Below are 25,555 nucleotides of genomic sequence, written 5' to 3'. Positions count from 1 at the left end.
ACTTCCTCCAATAAAGCCACACCTCCTAATCCTTTCAAGTAGTGCCACTGCCACCCCTTGGTGACCAAGTATCCAAATCAATGAGCCTATGGGGGCATTCTTAATCAAACCAGCACATCTACTGATTATTTAATGTATGTTGTTTACTTTCCACAATTCTATATGAATTTTTGATTTTACTATTGATTTTTTTTGCTTCTATTTCTAATTTCATCCTGTGATGTTCCATTAAATATTCCTTCCAAATCTATTGAGATTAATTTGAGAGTTAACGTGTGGCCTCTTGTAGAAAATGTCCACGTGCACTTGAAGAAAACATGGGAGGCATAGTTTTAGTTTGGCAGAGTACTATGTGTATCTATATAAGACTCAACAACGTGAAAACCTTTGCTTATGTAACTCTGCAGATCCTCTTTCCATTGTTTATATCAATAAACTAAGTCTTTAGATACTGTGTGCCCTACACATAGACTAAACTCTTTAAATGCACTAGTTTTCAAACTATACAGAAAACAAACCGTGGAGTTGCAAATTAAAGTTAATCAATACGAGCTTTTTAAAACTTGTAGAAAACAAAGCAGGGTTACAAACTTGTTACAATAATGCTATACACTGTGTCTAGTGTGGCCCATATTTCTTCATCCAGGTTGAGTTATTCTTTAGTATTCTTTCATCCAAATACATCCTTTCCTACCAGAAACTCCTACAGGGTAGGCTTGGGGTAACAAATCCCTTGAATTTCTTAAAAATCCATAAGAATATCATAATTTGTACCTCATTTCTTTGTTTGTGCATTTTTGTTTTTTGAAATAGGTCTTATTAAGTAGCTTGGGTTGCCTTCAAACTGTGAACCTTCTGCCTCGGCCTCCTCAATACTTGGAATACAGACACACATCACAATTCCCAGACATTCAGTTTTGCCAAAATTCCTAGTTTGGTAAACTTTTTTGTTGTAACTATATAAAAACAAAACGAAAGCTCATCTATTTCTCACCTCTGTCCCAGACCAAGCTTGAGGAATGCACCAAGTGCAGATGACTGTGGGGGACCACACTCATCTCCAAAAAGAGCGGAAGGCCTCTCATAATGGAGAGGCAATTCTAACACAAACGCAGGAAAATCTTGGCAAAAAGAGAAGGTATGTCCATCCTCTTCCCTAACACTAACCTTAAGGTCCTCAGCCAAATCTCATCACAATCTTGGCCCACTGCACAAGGTTTAGCCCTCTTAATCCTGGAGGTCTTCGTAGCAGGAAGGAATAGAACTAACTACCTTGGGTCCTGTTACAAAAACTTCCAGGAGGGCTTCAGGCCAGAAATGAAGCGATTTCCAACCTCCCTTGTTTGGCTAACTTTGCTCTCCACTTGGAGATCTCCAAGTAAGATGCTGTTTCCTGGACCAATAAACCTAACACTTGGCTTCCCCAAACCCCAGTTAGGAGGAGAAGATAGCCAGCTTAATGTTTTCCTTTGTGTTCCTTCTCAATAACAACAAAAAATAAAGCCAAACACTCTAAAGAGCTGTGGCAGTGTGATGCTAGGGAGATAGATTGCTCAGTCAGTAAGCTGCTTCCTGGAGAAGCAGGAAGCCCTCAGTTCAAATTCACAGCCTCAGGCCATGTACCAGGAGTGCTGGTGTGACCTGTAATACTAGCACTAGGGAGGCAGAGACAGGAGGATCCATGGGGTTTGCTGGCTACCTATTCTCGCCAAGCACACAGTTCCAGTTCAGTGAGAGACCCTGTCTCAAAAACCAAGATGACAAGCCACGGAGGAAGACAACCAACACGGACCTCTGGCCTCTACAGGCACAAGTGTGTATGCAACCATGCGCAAACACTCACATATGTATACACACAGAGAGAGGCAGACAGATAGACACACACACACAGCTCTAGACAGCTCTAGGTTAAAGAGGCCAGGTCTCAAGCCCTGGCTCCCCTGCTCTCCACGGCCTGTCAGCTAGAACACATCAACTTCATTAGCTTACCCCGCCAGCCTAAGATTCCTCCACAGTAGACTGAAGATAGCATCTATTTTCCAAAGCTGTAATTACACAAAGTGGATCTGTTTCCTCTCTCTTTTCTCTCAGGTAATACTCAATCATCATTTATTCTAAGACTTTAATTTGGTTGGCAATGTGCCCTGCTGCCCATCAATGGCACCTTTTCATGACTCCAAAGAAAATATCAAATAGAAATCTACACAGAGAATATCAATATACAGCTATCTATGATAGTTATGTGATACTTGGAAAGCAGCAGCGAACTGTGATGGCAGAAATCTGAAGGGAACTACTTAGTTGGGGAAAGGGTGGTGGTGGCTCAGCTGACCAGAAGGGACATAAGAGGACTCTAGTAACAAAAATGGGAGTCATGGTTATATTAGAATATATAACAGTCAAAGAGCATAAAGCTTAATAAGCTGCATGTTTAATTACAAGTAACCTATACTTCAATTAAGAAAATATTGTTAGAAACCGCTCACACGAACATTAATCTGAGGAGGAAATTCTTCACACAATCTTCCCACAGACATCAAAGCACGTGTGATTCTAATGCTTCAGTTCCCACTAACTACATAAGCTTTCCGGGCCTCACTGTAATGGTCATCACCTTGAAGAATCCACTCCAAATACTGTACTCTATAAAGATAATCCATGTTAAGTGGTTAGAATATGTGATTAATAGATTTTACTATGTAAAACTGAAATTCCTTTTCCAGATGATTGCCAACTGTAGTGGTTTGAATGAAAAACGTTCCCCATGGGCTCATAGGGCATGGCACTATTGTGGTCTTCTTGGAGCAGGTGTGGCCTTGTTGGAGGAAGTGGGTCACTGGGGGCGGGCTTTGAGGTTTCAGAAGGCCAAGTGTCTCTCTCTTCCTGTTGTCTGTGGATCTGGATGCAGAACTGTCAGCCACCTCCGCAGCACCATGCCTGCCTGCCATGATGATAACAAACTAAACCTCTGAACTGCAAACCAGCCCCAATTAAATGTTTTCCTTTAGCTAGACATGGTGGCACACATCTTTAATTCCCAGCACTCAGGAGGCAGAAACACGTGGATCTCTGTGAGTTCGAGGCCAGCCTGGTCTACAGAGTGAGTTACAGGACAGTTACAGAGAAACCCTGTCTTGAACCAGAGACCCTCCCCACAAAAGATTTTCCCTTATAAGAGATGCATAGTCATAGTGTCTCTTTCCAGCAATAGAAAACCTAACTAAGACACCAACCCATCAAAAATAAGTCTAAAATTAAGAAACCAGGAAGAAATAACAGGTCATTTAGAATTTGTCCAAGGAAAGAAGCATCCACACGAGGATTTGCTCACCCACTTGTAGAAACTTGGAAAATGAACAAGGACTAATTATAAAAACAAAAATCAGATTTGATGACTGGTAAGGAAGAGCAAGAATGTAAGTGCAGACATGAGAAAAACCATGCAAGGTAGTGCTGACACAGAACACTATACCTGAGTTTTACCAATCTATACTTCACTCTCAATTAAGGCTGAAGAAACAACAACAAAGATATACAGGTAATAGGCTCGCTCACTGATTCCCTTTACAAATATTAGAAGAAGGAAATGAAACAGGGTAATTTGCAGCTAGTTTACACCACTGTCTGTATTATAATAAATACAAATTTATACATTTTTATATACTCACTATGGGGAAAAACTAAATCACCATAATCCATACCTATAAAAAAAGAATGAGGGTTAGAACTTTACTTAGTAGAGTACACAGGAAGGAAAAGATAAAAAGAATTTCAAAGCCAGTTAAAATAGAATGGGGTCAATATGTCAAACAAAAGAATATCAGAGATTTTTCTGAAAGACAACTGCTACCAAATATATCGAGTCAAATTAAGTTTTACCCAAGATAAAAACATTCCAGGCCACCTACCAATTGTCGTGGTGCACACTGACCGACTGCTGTAATGCGTGCCGACAGACAATACACTGCAAAGCAATGCACGCCAGAGCCGATTGCCAGTAACCAGGACTCTGTGCCAAGGATGGCTTAGCCACTAGAAAGTGATCGTGCCCATGGCTGCAGAAGCTAACCAGTGTCATCAGACTTCTATGACATTTCTCTAGAGAGCCACTTACAGGGCTTCCCCAAGACACAAACAGACACATGGTCTTCCCATGTTATTTCTACAACTGAATGTCTGAGGGTTCTCTATGGTGCTAATGAAGGTCAGCTGACCTAAGTAAGTCACTGGTTACCTAGAAATGACATTCTCAGTACTATCTCCTCAGTAAGTCCAAATGTGCACATCAGGCTAACAGCTCTAACATGACACCGTTAGAACCCGTGATGCTGCCCAACGTGCTTCACAGACATTTCACAGAACAATGCTAGATCTCATGCACACAGCAGGACTGCAGGAGGACAGTCTAGAGAATCCAACGTCACCCTTGGCTCCTGCAAAATACACTCAACTTCTAATGAAACCAATTACAAAATCATTTAAATATTCATGCTTTGGTTCTGGAAAGATGGCTCAGTGGTTAAGAGCACTGGTTGCTCTTCCAGAGATCCTAGGTTCAATTCCCAGCACCCACTCGGCAGCTTACAACTGTCTGTAACCCCAGTCCCAGGGGATCCAATGTCCTCTTCTGGCTTCCATGGGCACTGCATGCATGTGGTATACATACACGTAGGCAAAACTCTCATATACATTAAAATAAATGTTCATGCTTAGATAAAGTAAGTGTGTATCAACACTCTGATTTGAGAAAATGGAATAATGAGGGGAAAATAAAATAGAAAATGTTAACTGGCCATGAATGTAAATAAATTCTAATAATTTTATCTCACAAATAAGCAAATTTTCACAAAAGTTCCCCTAAGACAATGTGCTAAGACACACACAGGATTATAAAATTGTAAATGGAAACCAGCACGATGTACTGTGGTTGAAAACAGTTTTATATGAACCTGAGCAGAGGTACATGCCTCTAATCCCAGCACTGAGTAAGCAGAGGTAGGCAGTTCAAGGCTGGCCCTTGTCTACACAGCAAGTTCCAGAACAGCCAGGGTATGGAGAGACCCTGCCCCCACTTCGACCTCCAAAAAAAAAAAAAAAAAGGAAAACAGAAAAAGAAAAGAGCGTATATCACTGGAGGAGTGAGGAGCTAAAATGACTGCTAAAGCCAGTTTGAAAAGTTCAGTTAGGACGACAGCTAAGGCTGGAGCGAGCGCTCGCCTGGCAGGTGCCCAGCCCTGGCCCCGTCCTCAGCAGCCCAGGACGGGAGGTGAAGCATGGCAGGCAGTTTGTGCTGGGAAAGTTATGCTTAAGATTTTTTTCTTTTTCTGAAAAATGCTTAAATATGTCCCTTAAATGTGTTTCTTGGGTCCTTTTACTGTTACTTTTATTTATGCTTTTGTTAGCCAAGTAAACAACTCAGTTTTATCTTTAGAATCGAGTAATTACTCTCAGAGCGTTTCTGTTGGAACGCAGCAGCACTGCTCCCTTTCCTCTTGCTCATCCGCCCACAGACAAACATGGCAGCAGCATCGTAACAACGCTTCATCCTCAGAGGGAGGCTCCAGAGCTGGTGCCCAGTTAGAAAAGGAAATTCAAACATTCACCAATCCCACTCAGATGCTACACTTGCAAGAGACAGGAATCATCCAGACAGATCCTGTTTCCTTCAAAACAATTGTTCCACATCTTCTTGCCTTTTTCTGAAATACTTGTCTCTCAGTTTTACCATAATTGATATACCATAGTCAATGAAAATCAGCATTACCTTGGTGAGTGACTTCATAACTCTTTAAAAAAGACATTCCTTTTCAAAATAATCTTTAGATGGCTTTTTATTTGAGCCATCAGTTCCTTTAAGATACGGAAAGTGACAGGGAATGGAGACATACATACATATACATTCCAGGTCAGATAAAGCCTCTGTTAGCACAAATTACCCCTCACAGCTGCACTGAGAATTAAATGAGCTAATACATGCTAAGGACCAGAATAGGATCCAACACAGCAAGTTCTTGGTAAATATAGTTATCACTTTACCATGTCTCATCTGACTCGTCCTCTGTGTTCCTTAGAATGTAGAGAAGAATGGCAGGAAAAAAAAAAGACACCCCCTCCCCTTTTGTGCTTACACACCATGGACCACACAAGTCTTGTGCCTACTCTCTTACAGGAGAAGGCTCTAGATTGAACCACTTAGATTCTCTTTATAGCACTAGCCCCTTGGTGCCAAGCATGAAAGAATAATCGGGACTGTTTCTGGATCCTCAAAGCCAGTGAGCCAATGGTACTAGTCCTTGGTTATACGCAGATTATCGAGGGCTAAGGGACTGACTTAGAGCAACCCATTCATACTAGAAAGTGAATGAAAGACAAACGCGAGGCAAACAACAGCAGAAAAGTGGTCTCAAACTGACTTACCACGGTCACTTAGGGGCATTAAGGAGGAGATGGCTTGGCCAAGAGGCCAGAGTGACTGACAAGCAGAATGCCACTGGAGACTGTCCACGTAAGTCTTAACAGGAAGTAGAGGAGTGTCTCATTTCCTTATGCACTGGCACATAAGTCTATCCAATTTAGCCCCAGAGAACTCCACACCAAGATCTTCTACCGTGTCCTCCCCAACCTTCACCTCCCACCCCTGCTGCCACCTAATATCCTGTCAATTTCATCTCACTTTTCTGAGGGCCTGGGGAGACAGCTCATCAAATAAGTGCTTGAGGACACGAGTCCAATCTCCAGACACAACAGCACACGTCCGCAAATCCAGACACAACAGCACACACCTGCAAATCCAGACATAACAGCACACACCTGCAAATCCAGACATAACAGCACACACCTGCAAATCCAGACATAACAGCACACACCTGCAATTCCAGACACAACAGCATACGTCTGCAAATCCAGACACAACAGCACACGTCTGCAAATCCAGACACAACAGCACACGTCTGCAAATCCAGACACAACAGCACACACGCCTGAAAATCCAGACACAATAGCACACACGCCTGAAAATCCAGACACAATAGCACACGTCTGCAAATCCAGGGCTCTATAGGCAGAAAGAAAGAGGATCCCAAGGGCATTAACCAGTTGGTCTAAGTCACATCCGTAAGTTCCAGGTTCAGCGAAAGACCCTGCCTCAAGAAATAAACTGTCTTCACAGATACATGAACCCAACAAGGTCCCTTTGTGCCCTGACTGTATCAGCTGCCTTTATGGTCACTATGACCAAGTGCTGGAGAAAAACGGCTTAAGGCAGTAAGATCCACGCAGGTTCACATTGCAAAGGACTGCAGTTTATCAAAGGACAGTGGGGAGGCATGGCACTCATGGAGGAACGAATGTGTGCCCAAGTCACTTCACATGGCACTGACCAGAAGGTAGAGAGAGCAGACTGGAACCAGGGGCTGATGTAACCTTTCAAGACCTAGCCTTCAGAACCCATTCCCACCAGCCTGTCTTCACCTCCTTCAAGATAGTGTTGCCAGCTGTACACAGTGTTGAAAACATAGGCCTCTGGGAGACACACAGCTCCTACTCAAACTGTGACAGGGACAGGGAAGCACAGAGAACCTCAGCGTTCAGCGACATCAAATGAACATTGCCATGGCTCGTATCTTACACATGTGTAAGAAAATTAATCACAAGTGTAAAATGGAAAACAATGCCAATTCAAGTGATTTACACTTGCCCTGAGGTTTTAAAAACAAGTTTCTAAAATCTTTCTTAGTCAAGAAAGACCTTAAAACCAGTTGAAATACACAAAATCTAAGTACAGAAGAGTGGGCTGTGACATACTGAGATCTGTCCTGAGCATCATCTGCGTCCTGCCCCAAGAGGCCAAGTGTGCAGCAGACAGAACTAGGCAGTGCTCCACTACTGAGCCACACTCTCAACCTAGCTTGCACTTAAACTAATGTCTGGACTCTAAAATGCAATCCCTTCTTCCCACAGTGGACAATACTCACAATGAAAGACAGTGAAGGAAAGAGGAGAAAGACCGACTGAAAGTTAGAATCTCTCCTCCGTGTGCATAGTTCTACTTGAAGTTATAGATTTTCTCAGTGAATTACATGGAACCAAAGCCTTAAAGTACCTTGGCCAATTACATATGTATGCTCCCAAAACATGTACATGAGCCAAACACAGGGGAGTTAAGATAGGATTGTGATAAGCTGTGTTTAGAACTGGGGTATTTATGCCATGAGATTTGCAAGGTATTATCATATATCAGATGTTACTTCTGTGCTCGTGTTGTATGGTTTTTATAAATTGAATTTCATCTTTTTAAATAGCATATGTTGACTATTACAAGAGCAAAAGAATAAAGTGCTGTTTCTAGTCCTCTGACACCAGAACCCATAAACTCCTGAGTATTGTCTCTTTGTACACTGCCTTATATTATAATTCAACCCAAAAAATCTTGCTTATTTCATGCTACTATGCAGAAAACATAGTGGCTGCAAATCTCAATACTCTCTTTAAGAATAACTTCATCTAAACTGGCTATAATGCCTTTGCCCATCTATCTAAAACAGGGTTGCTCAGGAAACTTGACTGTTTAAAAGTATTTTTAATTAGTTGAGCCAGCTTTTCTTTAAATTATGCCACATTTGAAATTAAAATAAGGGTATATTTTCCTATATTGTAATTTATCCCTTTATTAAATCTGAGACAAGAAAAGACCATAAACTGCGTATTACTACCAGTTGTCCAAAAAAAAAAGAATAACTTCATCTAACCAGAAAGACTATATCTTCAGTGTTGTAAACAAAATACCACCCATTCTCCCTATGTTGTCCAAGCCTTGGATGCACGCAGCAAGTGCTGCATGAATGTATACAGAATTTGCTCCCACTATTACAAACCACAGAAAGCAGAGTTACCCAAAAAATAAGTAATGCAAGGAGCTTCTATTTTGGCTCTGCACACTGACAGCATGTGTGTAAGCCATGAGTCAGACTTCCATACATGAGCTGCAGCAATACTGTGTGTGACTGCACAAATACACTTAACATCGACATGCCAAGAACTCTAAGTAACCAGAATGGATGACTGAAGAACAGAAATGCGGTTTACATACATTACATGTGTTTAATATTAAAGAAAACAACGTATATCACAGAATAGAAAAACAGTAAAACCAAGCTGAAATAACAAAATGTGAACCTCCTACCTGAACATCTTTGTATTTGTCTCGTAGGTCCAGGAGCCGGTGGTAAGCTTTAATGGCTTCTGCAAACTCCCCAACGTCTGTGCTAGTGAGAATATAGTTTTCCCAGATTTGCCAGTGTTCATAGTTACATTTGAGAGCTTCTTGTAAAGTTCTAAAAGCTTTGACTCTGTGGGAGGTCAGATTTTAAAGAAAGGAACGTGAATTCTTTCCAATTAAGACAAATCGCAGCTACGTGCATATGACGTGGACGGGAATGGCACTCTTCAGTCGCCTGTATCAATACATCACTTGGGAATCAGATGCCCAAATAGCATATAATCACCAAGTTCCCCTGTATAGTTCAATAACGATATGAGGGGCACTGAGCACTCTATGGATATATGTCTTCCCTAATTTATTCATAGCTGATAAGGACATTAAAACAAGGCATCAATCTCAATACTGGCCCAAGAACAGGCTGACTCAAGTACCAGACTATAGTCTAGAGTGACCTACCCAGTGCAGCTGTAACCTGCATCCTGCAAGACAGAGAAAGGGAAGCACAGCAGTGGGCAGGACAGACATGAGGTCAAAAAAAAGTTTATATCCTGTTGGGTAATTTTGTAGACTGCCCTATGTGTGCATAGACCCCTCCCACCCCCACCAGGTTATATGGTTTTGTTTTGTAGATTTATCTAGAGTGTCAGGAGCATCTGCCCTTTCTTTATCCACTCTAGTAACCTCAGTTCTCCCAGTTTCCAGGTCCCTCTCTACTCTGTCTCAAACATTGCCTCCTGATACATAGTCCCCAAAGTTTCTCTCTGTTGGTTTCCCACCAAAATCTCAGGCTATTCCCAACAGTATAGTCCTCCCCGGACTACGTACGCTCCTGACCGACTGCAGCGGGTGAGCAGGGTACCTACTCCATCAGCTCCCTCGCACTCACGCTTGATGCTCACCACGTACGGCTTGTGTCACTAATCAGCTTTTTTTATTTTTATTTATTTATTTATTTGGTTTTTCGAGACAGGGTTTCTCTGTGGTTTTGGAGCCTGTCCTGGAACTAGCTCTTGTAGACCAGGCTGGTCTCGAACTCACAGAGATCTGCCTGCCTCTGCCTCCTGAGTGTTGGGATTAAAGGCGTGCGCCACCACCGCCCGGGCTACTCATCAGCTTTTAAAATAATACCGCAGACTGATTTATTTCTTAAATCTCCAGAAGAATAGGGTCATGTTTATATTTTATAAAAATGTCTAAGACAAGCAATTAATAAGAAAACTACCAACTGAGTTGAACAACTATAGGTCTGTTTGGCTGAAATTTAGGCTGAAAAATTGGTGGCAAAGAACAATTTTAAAAAATATTTCTTTATTATGCATAATGCATACTTATTATACATTAAATGTTTTCAAGAAATAACTATACAATTAGAATTCAAGGGTTCACTAAGTTATTGTAACTTACATGTAAGCACAGGAAAAAAGAAACAAAGAGCTAGACACAGATTTTAAATATTCAGTTGGAGGAAATCTTATTAATTTTAGGGGGAAACCAAGTTCTTCATATGGGAGTTGTGTACTTACTTTTGTTTTAATCGAATATAAGAAGTGGATAAATTGTTCCAAGCCTCAGCGTTCTGAAACAATGAATGATCCAGTTAGAGACTGTTCTTAGGTAAGACACTTGCTAAAACCAAAATACAACCCATTTTCCTAGTCTGATATGTACTCCTAAGAAACAAAAACCACAATTTTCAGTAATGTATTTGAAAGAAAAAAATGGCATAAAGTTAAGCTTTATTTTTATAGCGTACAAAAGAAATTTAAAAACCCCAATCAGCCAATGGCATAGGTATCATAGCAGTGATTCAGTTCAGTTAAATTTTTATTTTCAAATTTTGACATATAAAATAGTTAGAAAATTTACAATATAATTTAACTAATATGTCTATATTTATTATTATTCAAGTAAAATCAAGACTTACATAAATATTGATTCTAATAAGAATGTTATGAATTCTACTTTTTTCTAATTTTTTAATAAAATATAGCTTTTAACTGCCACACATAGGATTTTAAAGTTAAATGGTACTGACCGCCCTGTCCAGATGTAGCAAAGCTAGTACCTGGCTAGCCTTCTCACCATAAAACTCTACAGAGTAAACAAAATAAGCACTGGGGTGGGGGGGAGAGGTCTCAGCAGGCAGTCCAGCTGCTGCCTGGCCCCCACACAGACAGGCAGACACTGGTCACAGCACAGCCCGATGAAATGAAGGAAGGGGACCAGACTACAGGGCTGAGAAGGCAAATGGGTTCTGCAGCAAATCGCCATGGAAGAGAGGTAAAAGATCAAGTTCTAGAAAGTTCAGTAAGCATCCTGAGTCCTAGGATGGGCAATAAGCTTTACTACACCACTAGACTTACTGTTGCACGACAAAAACAAAACAAAACAACAACAAAAACAAAAACAAATGCCCAAATGCTTCATGCTAGAGGTCACACAGTACCAGGAGTTTAAAGTTCTGACCAATCAGGAGGAAGAGTTCTTACTGTCTAACATGACAACTCAGTCCAAGAAAGCTGATCTCCTAACAGGACGATTATAACTTAGAAAACAACAGTCCCAAATTTATTCTAACAAAGCTTAATTCAAGATAACCCATAAGTAAATTAACTGAATGCGAAAATAAAGCTCAGTCTTCCAGAAGGAAAATAAGGAACCGCAGAGACTTAACAACCACATACAATGTATAGGGCTCAACAGGGGGCTAGCAGGATGCTTCAGTGGGTCAAGGTGCTCGGTGCCAAGCCTAACAACTTGAGTTTGATCACCGGGACCTACAAGGTAGAAGAAAATCAACTCCACAGGCCTCCTCTGGCCTCCATATGCATGCATACCATGTACATTCTCCCCCAACACACAGGGAGGGAGGGAGGGAGGGAAGTTGGTTGGTGGTCAGTCTTAGAAAAAGGAGGAAAGAAAGCAGGTTTTAGGTTTTCCACACCCGCGGTGGTAATACCACAGTGCAGATCAAATGAAACCCATATCAACACCTCAGATACCGCCCATACGTTTCATTTATTTACTCATTTATTTAGCGTCCGCAGAAGTTGATGTTAAAATTTGACATGAAAATTTAAGGAACCCTAAATAGCCACAACAATCACGGCAAAGAACCAAGTTTCAGTGCTCGCACTCAGCATTCTTAAACCTCACCTTGAGCCTCTGTGAGTGGGTTAGCACGCAGACGCGATAGCTGATGAAATCTAACTGGCAGTCTATAATTGAACCCGTATTTACGGTCAACTGATTTTTGACCAGAATGACAAGAATATTCAGTGGGGGCAAAATAGTCTTTTAAACAAGTGACTGGTATTACTGGACATCCACAGGTAAAAGAAAGAAACTGGAACCCTTCCTTACTCCATACACAAAACTTCTTAAAAAGTCTGGAGCTGAAATGACACAAGCTCTTAGAAGAAAAGGAAAGGACAGCACTGGAAACGTAGCTCAGTGGTAGAGCACTTGCCTAACATGTACGAAACTCTGAATTCAAGCTCCAATAATGAAAGAAAAAAAAATAAAGGATGGGGGGTTTTGGTCATCGGAACTTGCTCTGGCAATGAACTAGAAACAGAGGGAAAAGAACAGATGAGTTAGTTGTCATCACTGGACTAGACAGGATCTTGAATTCAAGGTCAGCCATCTTGAGCTGCACAGTAAGATCCAGGTTAGCACACACAATAACAAGAACTGGTCTCCAAAACTCCAGACTAAACAAACACAAAACGTTTGAAGCTTTTGAGCCAATAAGGTGGTTCTGTGGATAAAAGTGCTTGCTGCATATAGGCCTGAGGTTCTGAACTGGATGCCCAGAACTCATGGAAAGAGAGAAGCAACTCCAGAGATTGTCCTCTGATCTTCACACATGCCACACATGCACCATGCCCATACACACACAAAACACACAATAGCAATAAGGGCCAGAGAGAACCTCAGCAGGTAAAGGCACTGACATCATGTCTGACTACCTCTCCATTCCTGGACCCACATGGTGGAAGCAGGGGAATCTGGGACCCTCCTCTGACCTCCATAGGCACTAGGCTTGCATGTGATGCCCACACGTATGTGCAGGCAAAATACCCATACACATAAAACTAAAAATTTTAAATATTTATAATTTTTTGCTTTAAATGGCATCATTAAGAAAGTGAAAGGGGCCGGGTGGTGGTGGTGCACGCCTGTAATCCCAGCACTGGGGAGGCAGAGGCAGGCGGATCTCTGTGAGTTCAAGGCCAGCCTGGTCTACAAGAGCTAGTTCCAGGACAGGCTCCAAAGCTACAGAGAAACCCTGTCTCGAAAAACCAAAAAAAAAAAAAAAAAAAGTGAAAGGGGCTGGCGGGACAGCCCTACAGTTAAGAGCACTTATTGTTCTTGTAGTGAACTTAGGTTTGATTCCTAGCACCCACACAGTGACTCACACCACCTATAACCTCAGTCCAGGGGATCTGATGCACTCTTCTGATCTCTTCTACATGCAAGCACCAGGTATACACATGGCACACATACATGCATACAGGCAAAGTATTTGTATACATAAGATAAGTAAATCTTTTTTAAAAAGTAAAAACACAAAGAATAGGATGGTGTTACCTACAATTCATAAGGGCCTTATAATTAGAATACATAAAGAATTCTTACACCTCAACAATCAAAAACAAATTTTTAAGTGGACACAGGATGTGAATATACATTTCCCATAGAAGACAATCAATCAGTCAATAAGCAAATGCAAGAATATTTAACATAATTAGCCAGCCATCAAAGAAACACAAATTGAAGTCACGAGCTAGGACAGCTACAACAAAAGGAGAAAATAGCAGGTGTTGGCAAGTATTTGAGAAACTTGGAATATAAAAAGGCTGTCTGGAAAAGTCTATCAGATGCAGCAGCTCTCCCACTTTATCCTCTAGGAAAGCACGAGTCCACCAGAAACTGGTAACCAAATGCTAATGGCAGAAGGATTCAGGAGGGCATCAAAGCAGAAAAGATCCAAATGCCATCGACAGATAAGTGGATACTGTGCTCTGCCCAACAATGAACATTACCTGTCAGGGAAAAGTTAATGGAGCACCGATGCAGAACACAACACGACAGCTGTAAAACACTGAGTAAGTGGAAGAAGCCAGCCACTAAGTCCGCTTCTCTGAAACACTGGGACTGAAAATCTACAGGGACAGTGACTGTCTAGTGCTGGAGAAGAGAAGGTGAGGAGTGAGTCCTGATCGCAGCCAGGCTTCCTTTGGGGGGAGGAGCTTTAAAATGTACTAACTTTGTAACTCTAAATATACTGAAAAAAAATTAAAATCCTTAATTATTATTTTAAATAGCAACATTATATGTGAGCTATCATTTCCACAAAGTTGTTGAACAGAAAGGGAGAGACGCCACATCAAAACAATAGCCTTCTAGTGATGTAATTAACATAGGAAGCATGTTCATAAACGATAAAAGACACAGGACACTGTGCCGTACTAGTCAGGCCAATCAAGTTTTAACTATGATATGATTCCCCAGAAAGTATTTTGACTGATAAACCATATCCCCTGAGTGTGCCCTTCCATCAAATATATACTTCTACCACAAAAGCAGCTGCTACTCCGAGCTCTGCAGCATATTCAGATAACAAAAAAGAACACAAGAAACAAGGAAGAAGGCCAAACTCACATCAGGCTCTAGGGTCACGCACCGCTGAAACGCCTTCGCTGAGCCCATGTAATCTTCCAAGGCCAAGTAGGCACAGCCTAGAGAAAACCAGACTCCAAGCTGCAAAGACCAAAAGTCAAAGTTAATCAGACACATAAAGATATTTAGAGGATACAATCTGAACATATTTAAGATACTATCAAAGAACACATTCCTGTACAGAATTCAGAACTACATTTTAATTGCCTTGTGTTGAGTTTAAGTGTAGGAAACCCAGTGAACAAAATTTACCACGAATTTCAAAGCTAATATAACAACGAAAGTGTGTACAATATTAATATTATTTGCAACTGATCAAAGGGCCGCAAACACAAGGACAGAGTTCTGCTCTCATCCTCCATTCCCTCAGATAACCTCCCTGGCAAGTTTCTGTGTAGGCACATCTGAAAAAAAACTTGGAAGAGATAGGGTGAGAATCAGGCTGAGATTTGGAAAACAGGTAATTACAAAAGCATTCTGTTCAGTGCAGAGTTTCCTTAAAATTCAGTAGAACCTGTCAGAAGGAGCTGTAGCTGGTAAAAATTCAGTGGCATTAGTCAGAAATGTACTGACTATGAGTTGAGTTTGTTTTCCTCTCAGTCACAAAGCCAGTGGTGGATGGACGCCTACTTTCCTAGAGACTGAACACAAAGGCAGGAGAGCAGTGGGAAAGGAAATGACACACTCAGCATCTGGCCCCGCCTCCCCTGTGCCCGCAGAGGAGGAGCTACCTCAAAGTCCCTCTTCCCTAACCAGTCCCACAAAAACCTGGTCCATAAGGAGGGTAGAGGCCTCTTTAAACAGATAAAGATTTTTAGCTGATAGTTAGAGAGAAAGCTTCCAAGGCAAATACCCTCAGGCAATTTAACACTTCACTCTGAATGCAGAATCTATAAATAACCGGCAAGGCCTTTCTGCAGAACAGACCTGGTAGAGGCTAGCTGAAGGCAACAGAGACAGGAGTGCATCTGGTGGGAGAAGGAGCAAAGAGACTTGCTGGAAACCAGCTTGCTGCCCCAACCATGGGACTTCAAGGTGAGACAGCTTACCACTTGGTTTTCACCTGTTTTTTTTTTTTTTTAAATAGACTGAATGAAAAGAACCATTCAAGGTACCAAAACACATTCCCTGAACACGACACAATCTAAAAGGACCCAAGTCCAACACTAACCTATGTGACAACAGTAGAACAAGCCCCTGCCTCCCAAACAAGTTCAAAGCTTTGAAACCTTCATGCTGTGTTTCATCAGTTCTCAGGTACAGCCTTGTTTTAACATCTCTGAAACGAAGACGTATCTGGGTTTTTATTTGTTTGCTTGGCTTTGGTTCTGGTTGATTACACAGGTCCCATTCTGCAGCCCAAACTGGTATCAAACTCATGGATCCATCTGTCCCAGCGCCTCAGGTGCCAGGGTCACTGGCACACAATAACAACCCGATTCCTCATGGATTTTACCAGTAGCCGTTCGTTCTGTACAAAGTGGTACTTACAATGCAAGGGTCCCTTCCCAGACAGCAGACTAGAGGCAATGAACCCTAAACCACTTGGAATGAGGACTATCTCACTGCACTCTGGAACTAAGTTAGGAACACTGCAAACTGCCTTCAAGCGTCTCAAAATGTCTGGGCCTCAGCTGCCAAAAATACCAAATTCTCTTCCCCACATGTTGATATAAAAAAGAGTCTGTATAAAATCAAGATACAAATGAAAAACCTTATTTTTCAATCCACCAGAAAAGATTAAGAAATACTGCAAATAACAGCACTTATGATATAGCTCTAACCCACACTGGTCTGATGAGGGTTATTATTTACTTTTAAATTTTAAAGACCAGTTAATGCCTTATACTCAGTATCTTAAATTTTTTAATGAAAATTTAGACAGATGACTTCATCTAATATAAAGTATTAATATGATTCTTGTGTCCTTTACCTTTGGTTATTTTTTGAAGTTGTTTGAACAATTTGCATGGAGTGAAAGTCCCACAGTCAGTTAACTGCTAGCTGGCATCTATCATCACCAGGTAACCACGGAGGAGGAAGAGCCCTTTAGGCATCCTGTGAAGGTCCCATTTTTAAACTACAGGGTCTCCCCACTGCTTGTGGCTGACCTGCTGCACCATTTTGATTTTTTATTTCTCAACTGAGGGCTTTGGAATTTGAAGAATTGTGGACAATCTTTGGCATTTCCTTTACTTACTTTGAAATTATTACTTAAACTAGCACTAGCAATAATGACTGGTGGGGCCCATGCGAGGCTCAGCAAGTCATAGCACTTGCCCCGCAGGCCTGCAGTGACAAGAGACTGTACCTCAACAAGATGAAGGGACAGGCGTCAAGCTGTCTGCTGACGCACACACATGCAGGGTTAGTCACACATGCATGTGCAAGCACACACGCCAATCCAATATATATGCAATGAACAAATCAAGAGACCTCAGAAACTTTCACAGAAGTCCCCAAAGCACAGCTGAATTCTTTCAGCTCTGCGATCACTATTATTTAGCCCAGAGCTGTTGGGTGGGTAGGTGAGTAGCTTCATTACATGTCCTGGTGGCTACATTTTACAAGTTTATTTTAATAATATCTAATCCTATATACACAAAATGAGATTGCTTCAACGTGTTATTAAATATATAAAATGCTTGAGATGTGTACCCAGGACTTGCAGACTTGTAGATGACCCGCCACTGTCTCTGCCCTTAGGAGTAAACCCAGGCCTGGCTAAGGGACCATCGCTCAGGAAGGTAGGGTCACCCCCAGGAAGGTGAGCTCACCTTAAAGCATGCTAAGGAAACTGGCAGAGTAAGGAGCCCTTTGATGAGTCATGAAATTCCCTTCCTGCTTCCTGGCCTGGTCCAGAGCCCCAAAAGGCGCGCACCTTTCTAAGTAGAAACATACAGCCTTCTCTTTTTCTCTCTTGACTCTTTAGGGTGCTGGTCAGATCCTAAATATGCTTTTTCTACAGCTTTAGGCTTCCTTATTCTTTCTCTAAACACCACCCCCATGCTACCATGTGGCTGCCTGTCACCGTGTGTCTCCTGTGTGTCACCTCCATGCCAGCTTAACTCAAAGGACAAACTTTTTCCTTCTCTCCCCGAGGCAGCTGCTAAGATTCACAGCTTGCCGGCTCTGGAAGTTTTCTTTTGAATGCTAAACACACTGTGCTCAATTTTCCATTTGAGTTGATTGTTAAATTATTTTACTAATGGGCCTAAGAACATCAAGAGAAGACCCCAGTATCCCCAGTACCTTAAGGTGACACTGGCAGTACCCCCAAATTTCTGGTAGCCACAGTATGTATTATTTTTGCCTAGCCACATCCAACCCAGCCTTTCATATACTAGAATCACTCTTGTTCCCTTTCTCTAGTCAAAATAACTTTTACTTAACAAGCAGCTATTAAATATGACAGGCATTGACACTGTGAGCTTTCCATTATACCTTCATGTCTTCCTCACAAAAACTCTGCCAGGGAATGTCACCCGATAAGGAAACGCTGAATGAGCAGGAGCTATGCAACCATTAGTGTCACTTCAAAGTCCACATCCTTTCCACTTAGCCATACTGCCTCCTAACACACCATCTTACCCACAAATGACCCACCTGTCTCCAGATAACATGTACTGGAACACCAAGAGATTTATGCATCTGTTTGTTAATTTACCTTCAGAACACAACAGAGCACGGCTCCTTTCCCAAAGACTGTCTTGACAGGGCTATGCAGACAGGCAGAGAAGCAGCAACGGGTGGATGGGTATGCTCAGATAGAGGGGAGAGCTGAAAGGGTCTGGCCAAGAATGGAAAGAAACAACCACTTGAGAGAGAGGCTCTGTTGAGATTGCTATAGAGCTCACATCTGGACAAAGTTAGGAGCCATGGCTACTGCTGGCCATGACCTGTAGAAGCCAGAGTCCGATGTGTAGGAGCCAATACAGAAACACAAAAGCAGACACTGTTTATTTTCGATAAAATGATGCCTGTATTTAAACAACGATTGTTTAAGTGTTTTAAATTTTTTTTTTAAAGAACATGAACATGATCTGCTAGATTTTCCCGCCAGAGCCACAGAGGGTACAACAGACATGAGAAGATGGCTGACTGAGGGGTTCTGAGCACCTCTGCGGCTCCAGTTGTTATACCAAACTTCTGCATCTCGCCCCTGGGTGGTAAAGGAGGTGGGGGTTAACAAAGCTATAAGACTCCCCAGAAGTGAAAGGGTTCAGAGGTCCGCTGGTGCCATCTGGTGGTGGGATAAACACACTGGCCATAAGAAAAGTATTCAGAACCCATGCGTGGGTTTGAAGAGCTACAGAGGAGTTAGACATCAACTCAAAAGAAGCCAAGAGAAAAACATGACCTAGAGAGAAGGCAGTTTCAATAATCAAGACTCATACTTTTCTAAGTCCCTTTGGGACCAATGGGTCTGCATCTGTGTCACGTGTGCTAAAGGTTAACAGAATCTAGCCCTAAAAGCACACCCATTCTCCATTCTCTGCCTTCTACTTCTCTAGCTCAGCCCCATGGCACAAATGCAAACCGGCTGTCAATGCAGGTCATCAAACAGGAAACGTACTGGGCCAAATCCAAGATCACCACTGTTCGATAGCGACTTCGCACCGCCATCTTAGATTCTCCCCATTGAGGGTGCACAAACTCTCACCTGTCAGCATCACTGTCTCCCAAAAGGGGCAGTTTCCTCCATTGGTTTCCTTTTACTGCAGGCTACTGGTTCTTTAAGGCTGTTTCTCTTCTTGCTGTTTGGCTCTGTCACAGCTGTTCTGTTATTTGCGTATTCTTTCCAAAATACTTAACAGTATGTTGGAGTCACATGCACCTGAGACTCTCCTGGTAGGTTTATCTTCCTGTGGGGCTACAGATAACGGGACAATAGTAATTTGCCACCATTACTCAGGCAATGCAATAGGCAGGGAGGTCCCACGTTTACTACAGAGAGCTGATTGTGTACCAGAACTGAGCTAACTTACACACATGCTGACTCTGTGGAGTGACATATGAAAGCATAGAACAGACTGGCCTGATCATGCTCCTTGGAGTTCTTAGGACTCAGAAGCAGGTCTCAGGTATCCTCCCCACTGTTCTGAGTGTCAGTTACAGCCCAGCTGTTACCACTGGGTTCGTATCTCTTGGCAGTTCAACATGTTAGATCTTAGGAGTTTTGTTTTTTATTGCTTGCCAATAAGAGAATGGAAGAAAAAAAAGGAAAGAATCTTTTCTTTTTCTGTACATATTATCCACACATGTCCACCATCCTGTCCGCCCACTGGAATGTGAGCACTAACCTCCTTGAAACTTCTTCCACAACCAATAAAACCTTACAACAGAAACTATCAGATTACATTTCAAATAAAGATATTTTATTCTTTCAAAAATTGAAGAGCCAGCCATAGTGGCACATGTTCATAAACCCAGTATTAGGGAGGCTGAGGGGGGTTAAAAAAAAAGTTCAAAGCCAAACTAAGCTATATAGCAAGAACCTGTCTCAAAACAAAACAAAACCTCTAAAATGACAAACAACATTTGCCCCTATACATGAAGGACAAGAACAGGCCTTGGGATGATGAAATCACAGACACCGGGCTACAGAGGCCTGGCTAGCAGGGAGGCCTCTAGAAACTAACCAGGTTATCAAGTGCTGCACAGTTCCCGGAAAGCAATCTTACAACTTTATTTTGCTTCTCATGAGGCCCAATGAGGTCTCCATTAAAGGGGAAAAAAAAGCCTTGTAAGCTGACCACGTAAGGTACTCAGGGCTCTCTAGGACTTGGCCTTGGCCAACACAGCATTATCTCCTTCCATCAACTCCTCAGAGAAGAGCAGCTCTGGAGCTGGACTGATGGACAGGCTGAACATCAGCCCCAGTCCTCAAGAATTCCAGGAGCTGATTCAAATGACTAACACTTCTATTTCTTCATCTACAAAGAGGGTGAAAACAGAAGGACCTTGGTGGCTGTGCTGCTGGCTAAGGATACTCTCAGAGGGCTTACACAACAGGACCTGGAACCTGGTCACATGCAATACTAGATGCTATATTATTACTATTACGACAGAATAAAATGAAGTCAAACTCTACAGTTATCAAGAATCTTTGCTTTTCTAAATGACCATGCTTGCAAACACAGGCTCTGGTTCCCAGAAGACGTGTTCCCAGATTTCACGTCTCTCCGAATCTAACATGCTCTTTAGGTCCACATCAATACTTCTCCATCAGGCCTTCTCTGACCTTTCCTGACCATCAGTCTCATTTGCCTCTAGGCACTCAGCAATGAGGCTACAGCAGGCTAAGATAGAGAATTCCTTTTCCCAGCTCATACGGAGTCTACGGCGAGGTAACCTTTCAGCGAGGCTACTACAACTGCCAGAATCAGTGCAGTTATCTAGAAAAGCAAAAATTGTAAAGTACAATACCAAAGTTGGGCTTTACAACCTCTGAAAGAGTGATTTAAATTAGGGTACAGTTTTTCAACCAGAGTGCTACTGACATGATATGCCAGAAAAAATTAGTAAAGATAGCATAGCTATGCTGTGCATTATGGGTACTTTTTCCCCTGCAACTCTGGTATCTCTCCCTTTCAGAAACCAAATAGCACATACCTTCACTTCCCCATTATGAAAACCAAAATTACCTCTAGAAATTACATAATCACATGCAGTTAGAATAGCTGAGTCGGTACAGCTGCCAATGCAAACCAACGCCAAAGTTATATACTAAGCATTTGGGGGGCCAAGTAACACCCGTTAACTTCATTAGAGCACTGTATGTGAATGTATCCTATTCTCCAGAATGCTATCTGCCACCTGGTTTGGAGGAGACTGACTACGCAGTATTCAGAGTGGCAAAGCAAGCAGTTAGCTCAACCTGTCAATATGCACACACACATGCGTACACATGCTAGCAGACACACACACACACACCTTAAACACCCCTTTTGTTTGAAAATACCATAATGAAACCTAATTTTTCTAAAGCTAATTTAAAAAAAAGCATTATCTGTTTTTTGTTTTGTTTTCTGTTTGTTTGTTTTCGGTATAAAAGACTACCAGGTCTATCTTTTTGGCACACTCATTTTCATACCATTTCAGCACTATCCATAAAAGGCAAGAGGTGGGAGCAATCTGAGTCTCCACCCAATGAGCAGGAAAACAGAAGGGGTTCTCATATCCACTGTAGCACAGAGGAACCCTGAGGACACTCCGCTAAGTGAAATAAACCAGTCCTCAAAGACAAATACTGCGGGTGGAAAGATAGCTCAGAAGTTAAGAGCACTGGCTGCTCTTGAGATGACCAGGACTAGGTTCCCAGTACCCACAGGTTAGCTCACAAATGTCTGTAAACCCAGTTCTGGGGAATCCAACACTGTGATGTACTTATATACATGCAAGCCAAACACCCATACACATAAGAAAAAAGAGACAAACCCTGAATGGCTCTGCTCTTATGAAGTGTGTAGAATAGTTAAATCCATAAGAAGGGAAGCAAATGGTGGCTGCCAGAAGTTGAAAGGAAGGGGAAATGGGGACTTGCCAATGGACTTAAGAATCCCAGTTTCACAAAATGAAAGTTTGTGGAGATCCATTGTCAATCTTAAACCAGGACTATCCCAGCAGCAGCCCATGAGCTGTATGAGCTCTAGGATATAAATATGGCCTGACACAAATATCATACACTTACTTACAGCACTATGAGATTTTTTTTTGATTTTTTATGTGTTTGGAACGTGATTAAATGGTTCTTGAGTGTGAATTTTGTAACTCACCAAGTTGCACTGCAATATCACACGAAGTTAAGTGAAATACACACTTCCTCTTTGGGTGGATGACAACACTAGAGCCACAAATAGGGCTCAACTTGCTGACTGTATTGATGGTGACACTGAGGAAACGGCTTTTAGTGCCATTAAAGGCACAGCTAAAGAAATGTATGCGAAGTAGTAAAATGACCTGGCTCAAAGAGAATCAGCATATCTGGCTAATTACTTGGTGTGTCCTGCAGATGGTAGGCAAAAATCAAGGTCTCAGAAAATTAATATTAGATGATACAATTACTGCCCCCAAACTCACATTCAATGAAGCATCACTGCACAGTACATCAAGAAAATGTATAGTCAAAAGCATTAAAGAGGGTAATAGCTGCCGGGTGGTGGCAGCGCATGCTCTTAGTCCCAGAATATAGAATACAGAAGCAGGCAAATCTACAGAGTGAGTCCCAAGACAGCCAGAGTTACACAGAGAAATCTTGCCTTAATAAATAAATAAATAAATAAATAAATAAATAAATAAAGTGTAAACAAGCGAACAACACGAGTGGGTAACATCATATAAATTGCTATCAAGACTGAATTTTATAAGGGACAAATCATCATCAATTACAGGAATTCCTTAAAACTGCCCAGGCTCTTTTCAACAAAACAAAGGGGGGAGGTCTAGGCAACATCACTACTTTTCAGGAATAAGATGGCTAAATCAAGGTGAAATATCAAAAAGATTTAATGATTTTCAACTCACCATCACGTTGCTTGTAGTTATCAAAAGTTACCAGAACTTGACAACAAAACCTAGCTTATAGACTTGTCATTTTCCATGGATTTAATCACTCACTTAAATGAGTTTACGTTTCTTTGATGTAAAACCAATGTATCGAGCTGCAAGTATGGCAAGTCCAGATTAAGGCAATTTTTTTTTTTTGTTTTTTTGGTTTTTTTTGAGACAGGGTTTCTCTGTGGCTTTGGAGCCTGTCCTGGAACTAGCTCTGTAGACCAGGCTGGTCTCGAACTCACAGAGATCCGCCTGCCTCTGCCTCCGGAGTGCTGGGATTAAAGGCGTGCGCCACCATCGCCCGGCAGATTAAAGCAATTTTAAGCATCCTGACACACAAGATAAATACTATCCTGTGAACAAAATATGTAGTTTTGCTTCTCAATTTGACACAGAATTTAAACAGATTTTGGAATTTCCATGAAAATAGTATTTTTGGTATATTCAGGACTCCATTTTCAATTGACACAAATCTATGTAACCTGCCAACTTACACATAAAGCTGCAACCTAACATTCATCTTAAAGAAAAAAAATGTGATCATGTGTTTTCCCGGCTTTTAAACACCATGAGTTATTCATGTCATCTATGGCAACACCTAGATTTGTGAGCAACTACTTTACGAACCGTTTTTAGATGTATTTATTTCATGTGCATGAGTGTTTTGCCTACCTGCCTGCATGTAAGTGCACCATGTGTATGGCTGGTGCCTGAGGAGGTCAGAGGAAGGTATCGGGTCCCCTAGAACTGGAGTTATGGATGGTTGCTAGGAACCGAACTCCAGTTCTCGGCAAGAGCGCCGTGCTGTGTTCTTAACAGCTGAGCAACTCTCCAGCCCACATGAGCAACTGTTCTCACCAAAGCACACCGAGAGTCCCATGAGAACCAAGCTGTCTGATGAGCACTTAGAGCTGACCAAGAACTGCAACTGCTTCCACCAAACCAGATACCGACACATTCTGTTGTCGGACGCAATGTTCTATGTTCCTTTGTAATTGTCTGTCACATTTATGTGTTTTTAAAAGTCCACAAAGTTTGTGACTTAGATATGTTCATTTTCTTTATTAGTGGTCACAAACAGGGCCTGCTCAATAACCTTAAAAGACCCTCTGAAGGTGCTGCACGGTTAGGATCAGTCTGTGACAGACTTGCTGCCTATCTGTAATAGCAAATGTCTGTCACACAAACTGTACAGACTTGTTCTCATAGGCTTTCATTATTGCCTGTAGATTTAATGTGTGGTGTAAGAAAGTTCTTTTCCATCTTGTGTGACCCTGAGGAACCAAAAGGTCAGCCTCCCCTATTCTAGACAAATTGATGTTTTCAGTGTAAAAGACATTTCCTGCGTCTGCTATCTACACATAGGCAAGGGGTAGAGTCTCCATCAGATCAAACCAGTGCACATGTGCAGGTGCCAGGACCAGTGAAATGAGAACAAATACAAAGTCTGACACACAGAGAGAAGACAGTCTCTCATCCAATCACTTCACCTGATGGGGAAGCTCAGCCAATCACATCTGGCTAGGGTGTGGCTGCCTGGAGCCCAGGTAGAAAAACAGGGGTAGATAGGCGAGCTCTCTCTATGCTGTGCTCGCGGGACCTTTTTGTGTAGGGATAAGCCCTCCCCTTGGGGGCGGGCTGCCCTCGGGCGTATGTTTACTGATATATTGGGCGGGCAGAGGCTGCGCGCCCCTTCCCTTACTCTCCTAGCTCTGCCGGCTACTCCGCTGGAACCTTGGTTTCGTGAGTCTGGTTTTGTTATTAAACTTGTTCAAATACCTATTATCTTTGGTGATTATTAATCCGACCGCTGCATTTGGCACCCACGTGGGGCACAGCACCCGCTCTTTAGACCCGCTGTGTCCACAGCAGATCCTGGGCGGAGGCGGTCAGCCACTCAAGGCTGCCGACTCCCCCGCCGGCAGCCGCGCTCCCCCGCCAGCAGCCGCGCGGCCCCAAACGCGATCGCCACAGCGCCTGCTTGCGCAATCGCGGCCCCGAACACGGTCGCCAGAGCGTGTGCTTGCTCGCCCGCCCGCTTTAGGTCAGCAGGCACGGCTTTGTTCCAGCGATCGCCACAGCTCCTGCTCGCCC

The 25,555-nt window shown here is 42.3% G+C and overlaps 1 protein-coding gene across 1 annotated transcript in view; it reads right to left on the bottom strand.

Annotated features, from left to right (window-relative positions):
• Window positions 1-25,555, bottom strand: part of Ttc27 (tetratricopeptide repeat domain 27) — a 129,231-nt gene that overhangs the window by 16,162 nt on the left and 87,514 nt on the right. Inside the window, exons 14-16 of the mRNA XM_050162979.1 lie at window positions 14,888-14,986; window positions 10,744-10,796; window positions 9,182-9,347 (exon numbers count right to left, since the gene is read on the bottom strand). Coding sequence (XP_050018936.1) covers window positions 9,182-9,347; window positions 10,744-10,796; window positions 14,888-14,986 — 318 coding nt within the window. The remainder of the gene's footprint in view (window positions 1-9,181; window positions 9,348-10,743; window positions 10,797-14,887; window positions 14,987-25,555) is intronic.

The sequence above is a fragment of the Alexandromys fortis genome, unplaced genomic scaffold, assembly GCF_014885135.2.
Source record: "Alexandromys fortis isolate MF-2015 unplaced genomic scaffold, M_Fortis_MF-2015_v1.1 scaffold_148, whole genome shotgun sequence".
Lineage (NCBI taxonomy): Eukaryota > Metazoa > Chordata > Mammalia > Rodentia > Cricetidae > Alexandromys > Alexandromys fortis.
This window is presented reverse-complemented; position numbering and strand designations above follow the sequence as displayed.